Below are 13,471 nucleotides of genomic sequence, written 5' to 3'. Positions count from 1 at the left end.
TGATCACAAGCCATCAAACAAAGCTGAGCTCCTTGAATTTCTGTGCCATGAGTGGTATAAAGTTACCCAACAGCAATGTGAAACACTGCTGGAAAGCATGCCAAGACACATGAAAGCTGTGATTAAAAATCAGGGTTATTCCACCAAATATTGATTTGTTGACTCATCCTAAGTTGAAATATTAGTACTGTGTTGTTTATAAATGATTATGAGCTTGTTTTCTTTGCATTATTTGTGGTCTGAAATTTCTGTAACTGTTTTGTTATTTTGACCATTAGTCATTTTCATAAAAACACACTCTAAAATACAATATTTTTATCTGGAATTTGGAAGAAATGTTACCAGTAGTTTATAGAATAAAATAAAACTGCTCAGCCTGGTCAAACACATATCCATCAATTGTAAAACTAGAAAAACTGATCATTTTCTTCCAGAGCTGTAAATCAAGGACAATCAAGTCCACAATAAAGACAGCATCTTCATGCACAGGCAAGTAAAAAAAAAAGTTTATTTACTCTGTAACTATCTCTATTATTTTCATTGACAAGTGGTGCATTGTATTTCTACATTAAATAAATACCGTAGTTCAAAAGAAACATACCGTAGCATAAAGATGAAGGACATAGTGTGTGACATCATCTCTTGATCATGAGCACACAGCAACAGGCAAAACAGAAATAGAATAATGAGGGAAAATGACTAAAATATAGCACTTCACATGGGAGGTAACTAATCTAAAGTGCTAAAACGGCAGTGATGTGTGGAGACAGGCTAAGCTAAACAAACCAAACACATCCACATAACCAAAACAATACATTTAACATGGTATGTAAACTTAATTACAGTCTGTGGGTTGGTGCATGGCATCATGGGTCTTTGCCATCTCTCTCTCTCTCTCTGGGCTGATGGTGGGTAGAACAATATTTATCAGAGAGCAGTATTCATTTCTTTGAACCCTCGTAAATTTTGTTGTTTTGATAGAATGTGTCCAAGTTAAACTTTAATGTCTTGACTGATCATGTCCACCACCAAAACAGTTTATTTGATTTGACAGCCTCACAGGGGAAATGCAAAGTAGCATTTAGTGTATTAGTGTTGGATGGTTGCTGAAGTCTGGTCCAAAACTTTAATTTTCCTTAGCTGTTCCATAAAACTGTCAGACTCTTTCTGCCACATAGCATCTGAGGGATGATGGATTGATCTCCCAGAACAGGTAGGCATCTTTTCACTGTATTTTGAATATTTTAGCGACTTTATAACAGAAACCACCAAAACCTGACCAAATCTATAAAAAAGATTTAAAAAAACATTCAAACCACTGTTTAGACTTATATAACGAATAAGAGTGGATTTAGAATGGATTCCACATAATTCCTGTCACATATTTGTTACGGAAAGATGGATGTGTGTTTGCGCTCAAGATCCACTGCCAGGATTTCAACCCTGATTGAGACTCCGCCCCTTTCCTTACTGTGTTGGCTATTTAAAAGCCCCTGCCAGGAGAGAGAGAGAGAGAGAGAGAGAGAGAGAGACAGACAGACAGACAGACAGACACACAGACACAGAACACAACACACAAAGAGAGTGTGTGAAAGATGTCTGTGAGTGAGAGAGAGAGAGAGAGAGAATGAATGAATGAATGAATGAATGAATGAATGAGAGAGTGAGTGAGTGAGTGTTTCCCCATTTTTGGACTTCGTCTTTGGCTTCGCCCTTCCTGCTTCGGTAGTTGTGTATATATACATATATACATATATTTAGATTGTGTAAATATCGTTTGTTTGGTATTTTGGTGTTGGACACTGGTGGTAGGGAGTGACTGCTATTTTTGTTGGGCGTTTGTTTTGTCTCTGTTTTTGTGTTAGGGAGTTAGGGAGTTGTGTTGTTATGATTAGTTAGTGTGTAGTTTTATTTAATTAGTGTGGGTTTTGTTTGCTATTTTGGCTTGCATCACTCCTGAAGACAGTTGCACCAGTATGATTGTTTGTTTATGAATGATAAGCTCTGTAAATTACACTGAAAACCCCTTCCATTTGTGCTTCTGTTTGTTTTGCTGCTGCTCACTTTTTCACAACTTTCATTACATTAGCCATTTGTACTTCGTTTTCCTTGTTACGGCCTCACAGCCTCACAAAATGTTTTTGCATTTTATAAGGTCATTAAAGGTCAACTCTTTTTTCTGCTCCTTGTTGGATTTGTTTGCTCATCACCTGTTTGCTGGAGTTGGCAACGGTTCACCTGCCCCCATGGCAAAAGTTCCAAACCTAATATTGCCCTTAATGATAAATGGCTAGATAACAACAACAATCAGCCTTTAGTTTATATGTACCCACATTTATTTAGTGTATAGAGATTTAGTGGGACAGTCAGTTTATCCCGAATCTCGAATTCCACACATTATTTTAACACCCTATATATCAACAATTATATCTAAGGAAGGCAACTACAATAGTAAAACATATTGTATGTATGAATGGACATTCGGTCTCTCAGAATATCCAGTGAAATCATATAATGTATTCCACCATTGCACATATGGTATTTGATGCATATTCCATCTGTGATTGCTACACTGTTCTACATTTGGTCATTTAATACATGGAGGGCTTTTACTCATTTCTGTCATTGTGTCTCCTGGTTCTTCCTTTCCTGCATCTGGCTTGTGTCTTAACTCCACCCTCTGAGGACTAGAGAGAGACATGCAAGGATATAATTTGAGGACAATCGTGTCAGTCTGTACCACTCATCAGCCCATCAGAGAAACAAACGGCAGTCTGGTCGTGTCCTCTTTGTGTTTTAAGTAAATAGAATCGGAAACTGAAGACTGAAACAGCATCTGTCAAGTCTACTTCCTGATGAAAGGGCTGTTCTTGCCGTCACATTATTACTTTCCTGATATCATTTACGATGTTTTTGTACAAATTGCATTAAATTCCAAGTTTCATTTTATTACATGCATATTACTGTTTGATTTTGAAAAGGTCACAATGGAAAACACTCCTTAAAAGTCAATTAAATTACATCCTATGTTCATTTATTATTCCTTTTTTTAAATTGAAAGGAAAAGTGTCTTCTTTACAAAAATAAAAGAACAGGGAGTTGCTTTTGTCTAATTCCTTTAGCAATGCCCTCACTTCCTCCCAGAGAATGAGTGTCCTGTTTCAAATGTCCGTGTCTAGGGAACATCTCCAGACACAAGGCATTGCACTTCAGGATTTTGTGGGATATACAGATATGAACTTCACAATTTTCAGTTGAATGTGGAAAGTCAATAATGTCATAAAATCTACAATGGTGCAAAGTGGATGATTGTATTATATTTAGGAAATGGATCAAATTTATTAAGGATAACATTTCTGGTGTATTTCTTATATTAACCCAAAGGCAAATAACACAATATTAAACATTTCTTTTTTTTTAAATAAAAAAATGCTTTTCATTTAAGGAAAAAAGTTCTACCTTGACTTTATGTCTTCAGACAGGAATCACCCCATACGCAACAACACTGATTATGCAATGACTATTCAACAAGAGCATTATGTACATTCCAGTTAACCATTCAGCCAAAGGTGTGACTTTTCCCAGCATAGACATTTGGAGGAAGTAGAGTTTTGTTCAAAACATGTCTTTTGTTTTTTCTTGCCTCATCTTGACATTTTGACAGAACCTTGCCAGGAATTTCTTTCCGTGTCAATCCATCATCCCTAAGATGCCGTGTGGCAGAAAGAGTCTGACAGTTTTATGGAACAGCTAAGGAAAATTAAAGTTTTGGACCAGACTTCAGCAACCATCCAACACTAATACACTAAATGCTACTTTGCATTTCCCCTGTGAGGCTGTCAAAACTGTTAATTGGTGGTGGACATGATCAATCAAGACATTAAAGTTTAACTTGGACACATTCTATCATCATAACAAAATTTACGAGGGTTCAAAGAAATGAATACTGCTCTCTGATAAATATTGTTCTACCCACCATCAGCCCAGAGAGAGAGAGAGAGAGAGATGGTAAAGACCCATGATGCCATGCACCAACCCACATACTGTAATTAAGTTTACATACCATGTTAAATATATTGTTTTGGTTATGTGGATGTGTTTGGTTTGTTTAGCTTAGCCTGTCTCCACACATCACTGCCGTTTTAGCACTTTAGATTAGTTACCTCCCATGTGAAGTGCTATATTTTAGTCATTTTCCCTCATTATTCTATTTCTGTTTTGCCTGTTGCTGTGTGTTCATGATCAAGAGATGATGTCACGCACTATGTCCTTCATCTTGATGCTACGGTATGTTTCTTTTGAACTATGGTATTTATTTAATGTAGAAATACAATGCACCACTTGTCAATGAAAATAATAGAGATAGTTACAGAGTAAATAAACTTTTTTTTTTACATGCCTGTGCATCTGTGAAGTAAAGCATGAAGATGCTGTCTTTATTGTGGACTTGATTGTCCTTGATTTACAGCTCTGGAAGAAAATGATCAGTTTTTCTAGTTTTACAATTGATGGATATGTGTTTGACCAGGCTGAGCAGTTTTATTTTATTCTATAAACTATTGGCAACATTTCTTCCAAATTCCAGATAAAAATATTTTATTTTAGAGCATGTTTTTATGAAAATGACTAATGGTCAAAATAACAAAACAGTTACAGAAATTTCAGACCACAAATAATGCAAAGAAAACAAGCTCATAATCATTTATAAACAACACAGTACTAATATTTCAACTTAGGATGAGTCAACAAATCAATATTTGGTGGAATAACCCTGATTTTTAATCACAGCTTTCATGTGTCTTGGCATGCTTTCCTTCAGTCTTTCACATTGCTTTTGGGTAACTTTATACCACTCATGGCACAGAAATTCAAGGAGCTCAGCTTTGTTTGATGGCTTGTGATCATCATTCTTCCTCTTGATCACATTCCAGAGGCTTTCATTAGGGTTCAGGTCTGGAGATTGGGCTGGCCATGATAGGATCTTGATTTGGTGGTCCCTCATCCACACTTTGATTGGCCTGGCTGTGTGACATAGAGCATTGCCCTGTTGAAAAAAACAACCATTAGAGTTGGGGAACATTGTCAGAGCAGAAGGAAGCAAGTTTTCTTCCTGCACAGTTTTGTAAGTGGCTTGATTCATGCATCCTTCACAAAGACAAAGCTGCCCGATTCCAGCCTGGCTGAAACACCTCCAGATCATCACCAATCCTGCACCAAATTTCACAGTGGGTGTGAGATACTCTGGCTTGTAGGCCTCTCCAGGTTTCCGTCTAACCATTACACGACCAGGTGTTGGATAAAGCTTAAAATTGCACTCATCGGAGAAGATGACCTTACTCCAGTCCTCTACGGTCCAGTCGTAATGGTCTTTTACTAACTTCAGTCTGGTTCTTCTTTGCTTCTCATTGATGAAGGGCTTTTTTCTAGCTTTGCACAACTTCAGCCCTGCCTCCAGAAACCTGTTTCGCACCGTCCTCGCTGTGCAATTCACCCCAGCTGTTGCATGCCATTTTTTGTAGGTCACTTGACATCATTAAGTGACATTTGAATGAGGTGGCGATCATCACAGTCGGTAGATAGTCGAGGCTGCAAGTGCGGGTTAGGAAAGTGTTCTATTCGGCGCGAACAGACACAGGAAAACAGCAGCGGTGCAGCAGTTAGTGATTCGGGTGTTTTCTTTTTAACGTGACCCGATCCCGGGGCTGGTATGGAGTCGTGTTTGTTTAAGGTGCTGATGTATTTGTTTTATAGGCAACTTGGGAGCAGGTTGCGTCCTGAATGAAAGGTAAAACGGTAAAAGTAAAAACGTTTTGAGTGGGTGAACGCAATTTTGGTAAACATGGAGTATGATGTAATGTGTTTGTTGATTTTGTGCTTACTTTGTCGTGATGTGGGATAATCTGTTGTGTATTTTGTGTGCAGGGGGCTGAGTCACATTTTTGTTCCCGCTATGAGTATTTCCTGATTCTGAGTTTTTCAGTAATGTAAGGTTTTATTGGGTGTGGTGTGGAAATATTTATCAGGAATTGTACTGATGAAGTGATTCATGTACGTGTGATGGTGACCACGTTAAAAGTCATTGAAGCCATTTGTGCTTAAACTCAGAACCAGATTTTCCACTCATTGTGTGTTTTAGTGTTTTGTTTTTTAAATTTTATTAAACTTGTCTGACCTGGTACTGGTGGTGTTGCTGTTTTTTTTTTTAAAAAAGGTGATACCTGTTGCACATACACAGATGGAATTTGCATAAAATACTGTGTAATGGTGGAACGTTCCCAAAAAGGCAACTTCTGTTCTTAAAGACTCAAGATAATCTTTCACTGATATGGGTATTTTGTGTTATTTTCATGTTATGTGGCTTCATGTGACCTGTCGTACTACAGTCGTCATAGCAACTCCAGGTCTGTTTACAACACTACTACATTAGTTGGAGCACTTGGAGCTGTTGTGTCTGTGTGCTCCTGGATCTCCTCCCACATGATCTACTGCCACCTCATGATTTACACATTAAGCACTGGCCACAAAGATTTGGAAGTAGGTGGCTTTGAAAAACAGATTCTTTGAGATGCTTTAATGGACAGTTTCACATGGCAGTAAAGTTCATTATGGGAGATTAAAAGAGGAGAAAGTTTTTTTTTCAGTCTTGAATGATTTGAGGCTTAGATGAGAAAGCTACGCTATTCTAATCAGGTACACATACATTGTAAATTGTGTATGACTGACTACAAGGTCATATAGTTCTGATTAAAAAAGGAATGACTGATTGTACCTAAATACAGAAAATCAATATTATCTATAAAAATTACCAAAATATGACCACCAATTAACAGGATTTGATTTGACAGCCTCAGAGGGGAAATGCAAAGTAGTATTTAATGCTTTAGTTTTGGATGGCTGCTGGAGTCTGGTTCAAGACTTTCATTTCCTGTAGCTGTATTTTGAATATTTCAGCAGCTTTACCACAGGAACCACCAAAATTTGACCAAATCTGTAAAAGAGATACAAAACCATTTGGACAACTGTTCTGACTTACATAATGAACAATAGACTCCACATTATTCTTATCAGGCATTACTCTAATGTTCAGTGTTTTTGAATTTTTAAAAAATGTCATTGAATATTGTTATTTGACTTTACTGTAACTGTTTCAAATATCAGTTACCTCTGAAGCCTTTTGGATTGAATTCACAAATTCTTCTTTAAGTTCAGGTTCATCAACAAGATCTTCGTTAACAAACGTGTTTTTCTGCATGACACCCAACATAATGTGCACCTTTTCCCAGAAGTTTTTCATCTGAATCAGAATGTTCTGGATTTTAGTCAGATATCGCTGGACCTCGTTCAGGTGGACAGGGCTGGGTATAGAGCCTGATACACACAAACAGAAACAGACTGCTTATTTAAACCAACAATGAGTACAGGACAGGAAAATTGTGCAGTGTTTTGCTATCGAAGTGTTTTCAGAGCTCTGTGTACTTTTGTATTCTTAAAAATAGATTGTTTACAGTCTCATTTACTAATGTACATGTGTGGAGATGAACTGGTCCAGTAACACTACACACAGAACCCATGAGCTTATTCAAAAAACTGTTCACAGACATAACCAAAAACAGTCATCCAGCAGACATCACCCAATCATTACTCACCCTTGTTGATTTTTACTTTGGCCAGTTTCATCTGTTGGACCTTAATGCTCCGCTGTTGGTTCATCAGAGCCGTCTTTTGAGAGGTGAGCTGATTCAGCTGGTTTTCAAGAGCTTTGATTTTTGCAGCAGCAGCGGGGGATGTTGCAACATCGTAAATGGACTTGATTGGAACAATGTACGGCACAATCTCAACGAAGATTCCGAGGCCTGAGCTTTTGCTTGTCACGTCCCTTACATAACTCTCAAGTTCCAGGTTTTTGGCATCTATCTTCCTTTTGGTGTCTTCAAGCTCGTTCCTAACTCTGGCAATCTTTTTTTCAAGGGTCTTTATAGCTCCCTCCATTTCCTGAACTTCCTGGGAAAGCTTCTCAGACTTGGCCTCAATGTTTGCCTTTTCAGTGATGATGTCACTGATAGTTGTGGCCACGTGTCTGTTGTGTTGAACATAGCTAAATATAAAAAAATGTGAAAATAGTCAACATTCATTTACTTTGTGTGTCTGTAGGTTGAGAAGATTCCAGCTATTTGTTATCAGTCTATGTCACTGTGTCATTAAAGCTGCACTAGGTAACATTTGTTTGTTAAAATTGAAGGAAGTCACATTACTAAGCCAAGAGGAAAAACCTTCTGCTAAAATCTAGTGTCTTTCTGCGAGTCACACTATAAAGCATGAAATATTCATTCAGATTCAAAACTGTTGGATCAGATTTGGCAAGAGTTTTCTGAACCACATCAGATGTCTTTATGAATTAACGAATCACACGCACAGGATCAAAAACAAGGTCCAGCTCGATTGGCTGCTTCCCTGAGTAATGTTACAGGGGGCGTGGCTCACAGTTCTGATATACCTGTGCATGTGTACAGTGCTGAAAGTCAGTGAATTGAAGGATAGAGATACTGCCTCATATGGAGACATCAGAACGGCAACCCCAGTCATCCTCTGCAGTATTACCCGGATGTGACTCCTACACATTCTGTTGACTTTTCAGGGGTGGCAACACCCTGCAGGGGTTCAGGAATGTTCATTTATTTTTGATTGCTGAACAGGTACATTATGTTGGTGGTTTGCTAGCTCGCAAGCAAACAAGCAATTTATTATTGATTTGGAATTTAATGTTATCTTGTGTATTGTACAGGGTAAATGTTAAGATGTTTTAACTATGTAGCCAATGTTATCTGGTAAATTCGTTAATATTATTATATAATCACTTTGCTGACAGTGTCTTTTTTTGTTTCAGGGTTTGTCCTCTTATGTCTGAACAAGGAAAGCCTTTAATCTCTCAAATTATTTCCAGTGCTACCATCTCTCTAATTTATGTATGCAACGATAACTTTAAATGAAACTTGGCTAACATTTCACCTGTGCTACCAATCTGTCGCGTACCTGCTGGATGATTAGAAGAGTAAGTTAGATAATGCACTTACATCCTGACAGAGCATTCCAGAGAGATCTGATCAAATTCTCTATGAAAACTCCTTCAACATGAATGCACTCGCAATCATCAGATAAATTCACTTGGGGAAATGGAAGGCAGCACAACCCACTTTACAAAATGTTCATGATTCATGCGGTTGCATACTTCCACCAGAGTGGTCGCCAATTCTAAAAATCTACATAGTGCAGCTTTAAAGTACAACATATAAATCTTCACATCAGCACAGGTGTCACAGACACCAGAATAAAACTGAAATTGAAGAACTCTAAAAGCTAATAATTATTTAACTTTCAAACTATTAATCTGACATGCATTTCTCTACTAACAGAACAGCACTGCTTCACACCATTTCTATACATCATGGTGATCTAGGCTGCAAAAAATACATGTTGTTACCTTTGCACCATCTTGTCCACATCTGTAATAAGTTCACCAATCCAGGTTCTTGCTTTTTCCAGGTACCTTACCGCCAGTGTTGGTTTGTTTTTTTCAATAGCATGTATCAGCATTGGAAACAGTGATGAAACCAGGGTATGACTGGTGCCCATACACTGTGGTGGAAGGAATAACATAAGATATGCACAATGTAATTTAACATTTACCTCCCCCCTTATATGACCTTTGCTGCTGCTGTTCCTCCATGTGATGGACATATTGGCTACAACCCAGTTACTGAGCTCATTAAGGATTCAGAGACATTTATGGTGATGTGATTACAAACATCTCGCCTCCTGCCTTTCAAATTGGTTCTGTGGTACTTGAGCAGGTCTGATTACTGAAGATCATCACGGTTTCTGTTCTGGAGCGTCAGTTACTGAGGCAGTAGAGTAGCAACTTGTATTATATCTCTCTTGTAAAACATTTTAACTTGAGGAGGACTGTGAAGCACTGAGGTGCATAGTTTATTAAAGTGGTGAAATAATTTGATTATACTGATTGGTTAAACCTTTTTCCTTAATGTACTCTGACACTGTGTGACCTTGTAGCTGTAGTACTTTTAACTCTTTGTCTAGATTGATCATATAAGAATACACAGCAGATCACATCAATCTCCTAATAACATGAAGAATTTACACGGAACCATCAACCCCATCCGCCTCACCTAATGAGGTGGGGATTATCACTCCACCTGTTATGATAATCAGCCCCAAGAGGAAGGAGTTTATAGACTTTTGACCAAGGCAGAGGGTCTGTCTCATCTTACACCACTCTTTCTCCTGATTTGTAAAAGCAAACTTCCAGCTAACAGAGAACATGCTCTGATTACATGCTCTTCAAATATAGAAACAGATGCTATTATGTTACAAAACCAGATGCTATTATGTTACATCTGTCAAAATTTTGATCTTCATTTACTTTGTTTTATTTCCATTGATAACACTTTTAAAATAAACTGTTTGTCAGTTTAAGGATTTGGATTTTAATCTGGAATTACATTTTTTTTTTTCCCAAATGAGAAGGCCATAATTTTACTTAATGTGTCATTATGCCAATCAGAAAGTCCCTTTGAAATGATCAAATTTGTTCTATGGAACAAAAGAGATTGTACAAAATAAATCATTTTGTATTTTTAATATATGGTTTGCTCATTTTATATATTTAGTTAATCAGCTATTTAAATCTACTGGATATTTCATTACATTTTTTCTAGTGTTTTAGAGGACACTGATTCAGTACCTGGACAGGTTGATTCCAGAGTTCTGACTCTATTTTTTTATCCCGAAAATGTAGCGTTCTACTAATAAGAATGCTTTCAGTTGGTTATATTTCTCTTATAAGGCTAATGTTAATTATGGTGGCATGTAGTTTTGAATATCGCTTTATATTAATTTGCAAAATAATTTATCAACACATTTTCTAGAAAACTTTAAACTATCAGTTTGATTTTTTTTTTTTTTGCTATGTCTGATATTTTAAGGTTAAGTGTTGCTGTAAATTCACTAGAATATCCAATCTGTCATTATAACTTTGGATTCCAGTGTTTTAGACAATATGGTCATTGATTGTAATTAATTCATTATAAATTATTTTCTTCCTGACAGACATAAACGACCAGAGATCTCACCCTACACTGACACCATACCTTCAGCAGAAGAGCTTCAGAGGATCCAAAGAGAAGTTGGGTTTCCACAGCACGCTTCCTGAGGAGCCTCTTCAAGTTTGGAAACTTAGCCAGACACAGGTAGGAGATGTGGTACAGCAGGGATATCTGCTTAGAAGTGGGGAGAAGCTCCTCTGTGAATCCTGGACTCCATACGGAGTTGGTTGGCACAAGTTCTGTGAATCGGTTAAAACATATTTGAATGAAACATGTGGTCAACCACCCATGCTGGTATAATGTCTAAAACTTCTCATGTCCTAAAGAATTGGAAAAAGTACAATCAATCACTCTGAAAAAAAAAAAAAATTAAAACTTGCTTTTGCTGTTAGCCATTGTATGTAAGACCAGGGAAGACTTGTAATCAGTGTTATCCTATAATTCAGTAAAAGAGATTAGAATGACGACGTCAAACAGAACAACTGGACTACATTTTGATTCATGAACCTAAAATAAAAAATGTGCAAATACTAAGAAGTGAACCTTACCTGTAAATCTTTGTACTTCTTGCTGGTACAGTGTGTTGAGGTCTCACTGCAGAATCTTTATACCATGCACACACCGCCTCTTACACAGAAAGAAATTGCTGTCAAAGGTCTGAGGAAACCCAAGACAAGGTGATGAAAGATAAAAAAAAGGAAGTTTCCCTATAAAACTCTACTTTCTCTACTTCTGTACATTTACATTACATTTCTGTACTGGGAAAAGGCACATCTTTGGCTGAATAGTTAACTGGAATGTTGATAATGCTCATAATGAATGACTAATTGCATAATCAATGTTGTTGGGTAGGTGTCATTCCTATCTGAAGACATAAAGCCAAGGTAGAACTTTTTGCCTTAAATGAAAAGCATTTTTTATTTTAATAATGTGTAATATTGTGTTATTTGCCTTTAGGTTAATATAGGAAATACACCAGAAATTTAATCCGCCCTCCCCATAAAGTCCTATGCATTATTTAAACAAAACCTTTTGCAGGCTTGCCACAATGACCTATTTCAGAGGTCATATTGTTACAAAAGTGAGGAGGACCAGTCTAACTAGAAAATAGAGGCGACACCTTCTGCACCTCATTTGTCAACAGGTTCGCTGGAAGACATGCTGAGGGATGCATTTCTTACATTTTTTCTATCAAGTCCTATAGATAATTCAAATATGAAGTTGTGCTGGACTGCCACAAACCTCCTATTTCAGATTTGTCACGTTATATATTAATTTGTTTATTTGCTTTGTTCTTAATAAATTTAATGCATTTAGTAAATATAATACAATCATCCACTTTGCACCATTGTAGATTCTATGACATTACTGACTTTCCACATTCAGCTGAAAATGGTCAATTGAGAAGTTTATATCTGTGTATCCCACAAACTCCTGAAGGACAAAGCCTTGTGTCTGAAGATGTTTACTAGACAAAGTCATATACAGGACACTCATTAACACAGGACACAGGTCTTTTTTTAAAAGAAACCATTTTGAACAGTTTTGCTTGTGCAGTTAGTGTTGGGCTGTCGAGCTGATGCAGGGGTTTCTCATGAGCAGGTCATCTGAAACACAAGAACAGTTTACGATGTGCATTTTCTCAGGATTCTTTAACAATTAATCTGGTTTGGTCTTAAACTGGCTCTCTTTGTGCATAAATTCTGCTCTTCATTTAAAAATCAAAGTGTCTATTATGATTTCTGCATTACAACTATATTTCCTTGATTCATAGTGGGCAGTGAAGTCAGGCTAGTCTACCTTCTATAGGCCTGATTAGCCTTAATGTCCAGGTGGCAGGTTAACTGTGAATAGCAGAGATGTATGCATTTCTCTTCTGGGGAAGAAAAGCACACCTCTGATGAAACAACATGTCTTTCCAGTGAACCTGATACAATCTAGATGCAGGTGAGAGTTTGTTCATTCTACTATCTAGTTATACCAGACTTCCTGCCTTCTGTAGAATCCATACATCACTCTGTAACTTATGACGCAAGTCACCTGTCAAAACTAGATAGGACAAGGCTAAACTCCTGCTGAACCTGATCCAGACTAAGTAAGGAAGTAGTGGCGAAACAAGCAGGCCTTGTGATGGTGGATAAGATGCAGAAAACAGAAGTGCTAATAGATGTAAAGTACGACAGGTCAGGTAACCTAGTAAGGGATGGAATGTGGCCCTTTCATAGTGTTTAGATTAGTTTTTTGTTCTGTGTTTGTATTTCACATAAGTCCTATGTGAAATAGAATTAGAAACATTTCTGAAATGAAGGATACCACACTACAAATATAATAGCAGAGCGATACCTGGTGAA

General features: G+C 37.3%; 1 protein-coding gene across 2 annotated transcripts; it reads right to left on the bottom strand.

The window, feature by feature from the left end:
- Nucleotides 1–6,564: 6,564 nt before the first annotated feature.
- On the bottom strand, nucleotides 6,565–12,002 carry LOC118241843 (uncharacterized). 2 transcript variants are annotated; one of them, XM_081723768.1, is made up of 5 exons: nucleotides 11,166–12,002; nucleotides 9,479–9,633; nucleotides 7,647–8,095; nucleotides 7,163–7,368; nucleotides 6,565–6,988 (listed from the first exon to the last, which is right to left on the bottom strand). In XM_081723768.1, the coding sequence occupies exons 2-5, from the start codon at nucleotides 9,628–9,630 to the stop codon at nucleotides 6,881–6,883; spliced, it is 915 nt and encodes a 304-aa protein (XP_081579894.1). In that variant the 5' UTR covers nucleotides 9,631–9,633; nucleotides 11,166–12,002; the 3' UTR covers nucleotides 6,565–6,880. The 2 variants fall into 2 exon arrangements, with proteins under 2 accessions (XP_081579894.1, XP_081579891.1); XM_081723765.1 differs by having other exon boundaries at nucleotides 9,479–12,002.
- Nucleotides 12,003–13,471: the final 1,469 nt, after the last annotated feature.

This window comes from Electrophorus electricus, chromosome 2 (assembly GCF_041902795.1).
Source record: "Electrophorus electricus isolate QZ-2024a chromosome 2, ASM4190279v1, whole genome shotgun sequence".
Taxonomy (NCBI): Eukaryota; Metazoa; Chordata; class Actinopteri; order Gymnotiformes; family Gymnotidae; genus Electrophorus; species Electrophorus electricus.
This window is presented reverse-complemented; position numbering and strand designations above follow the sequence as displayed.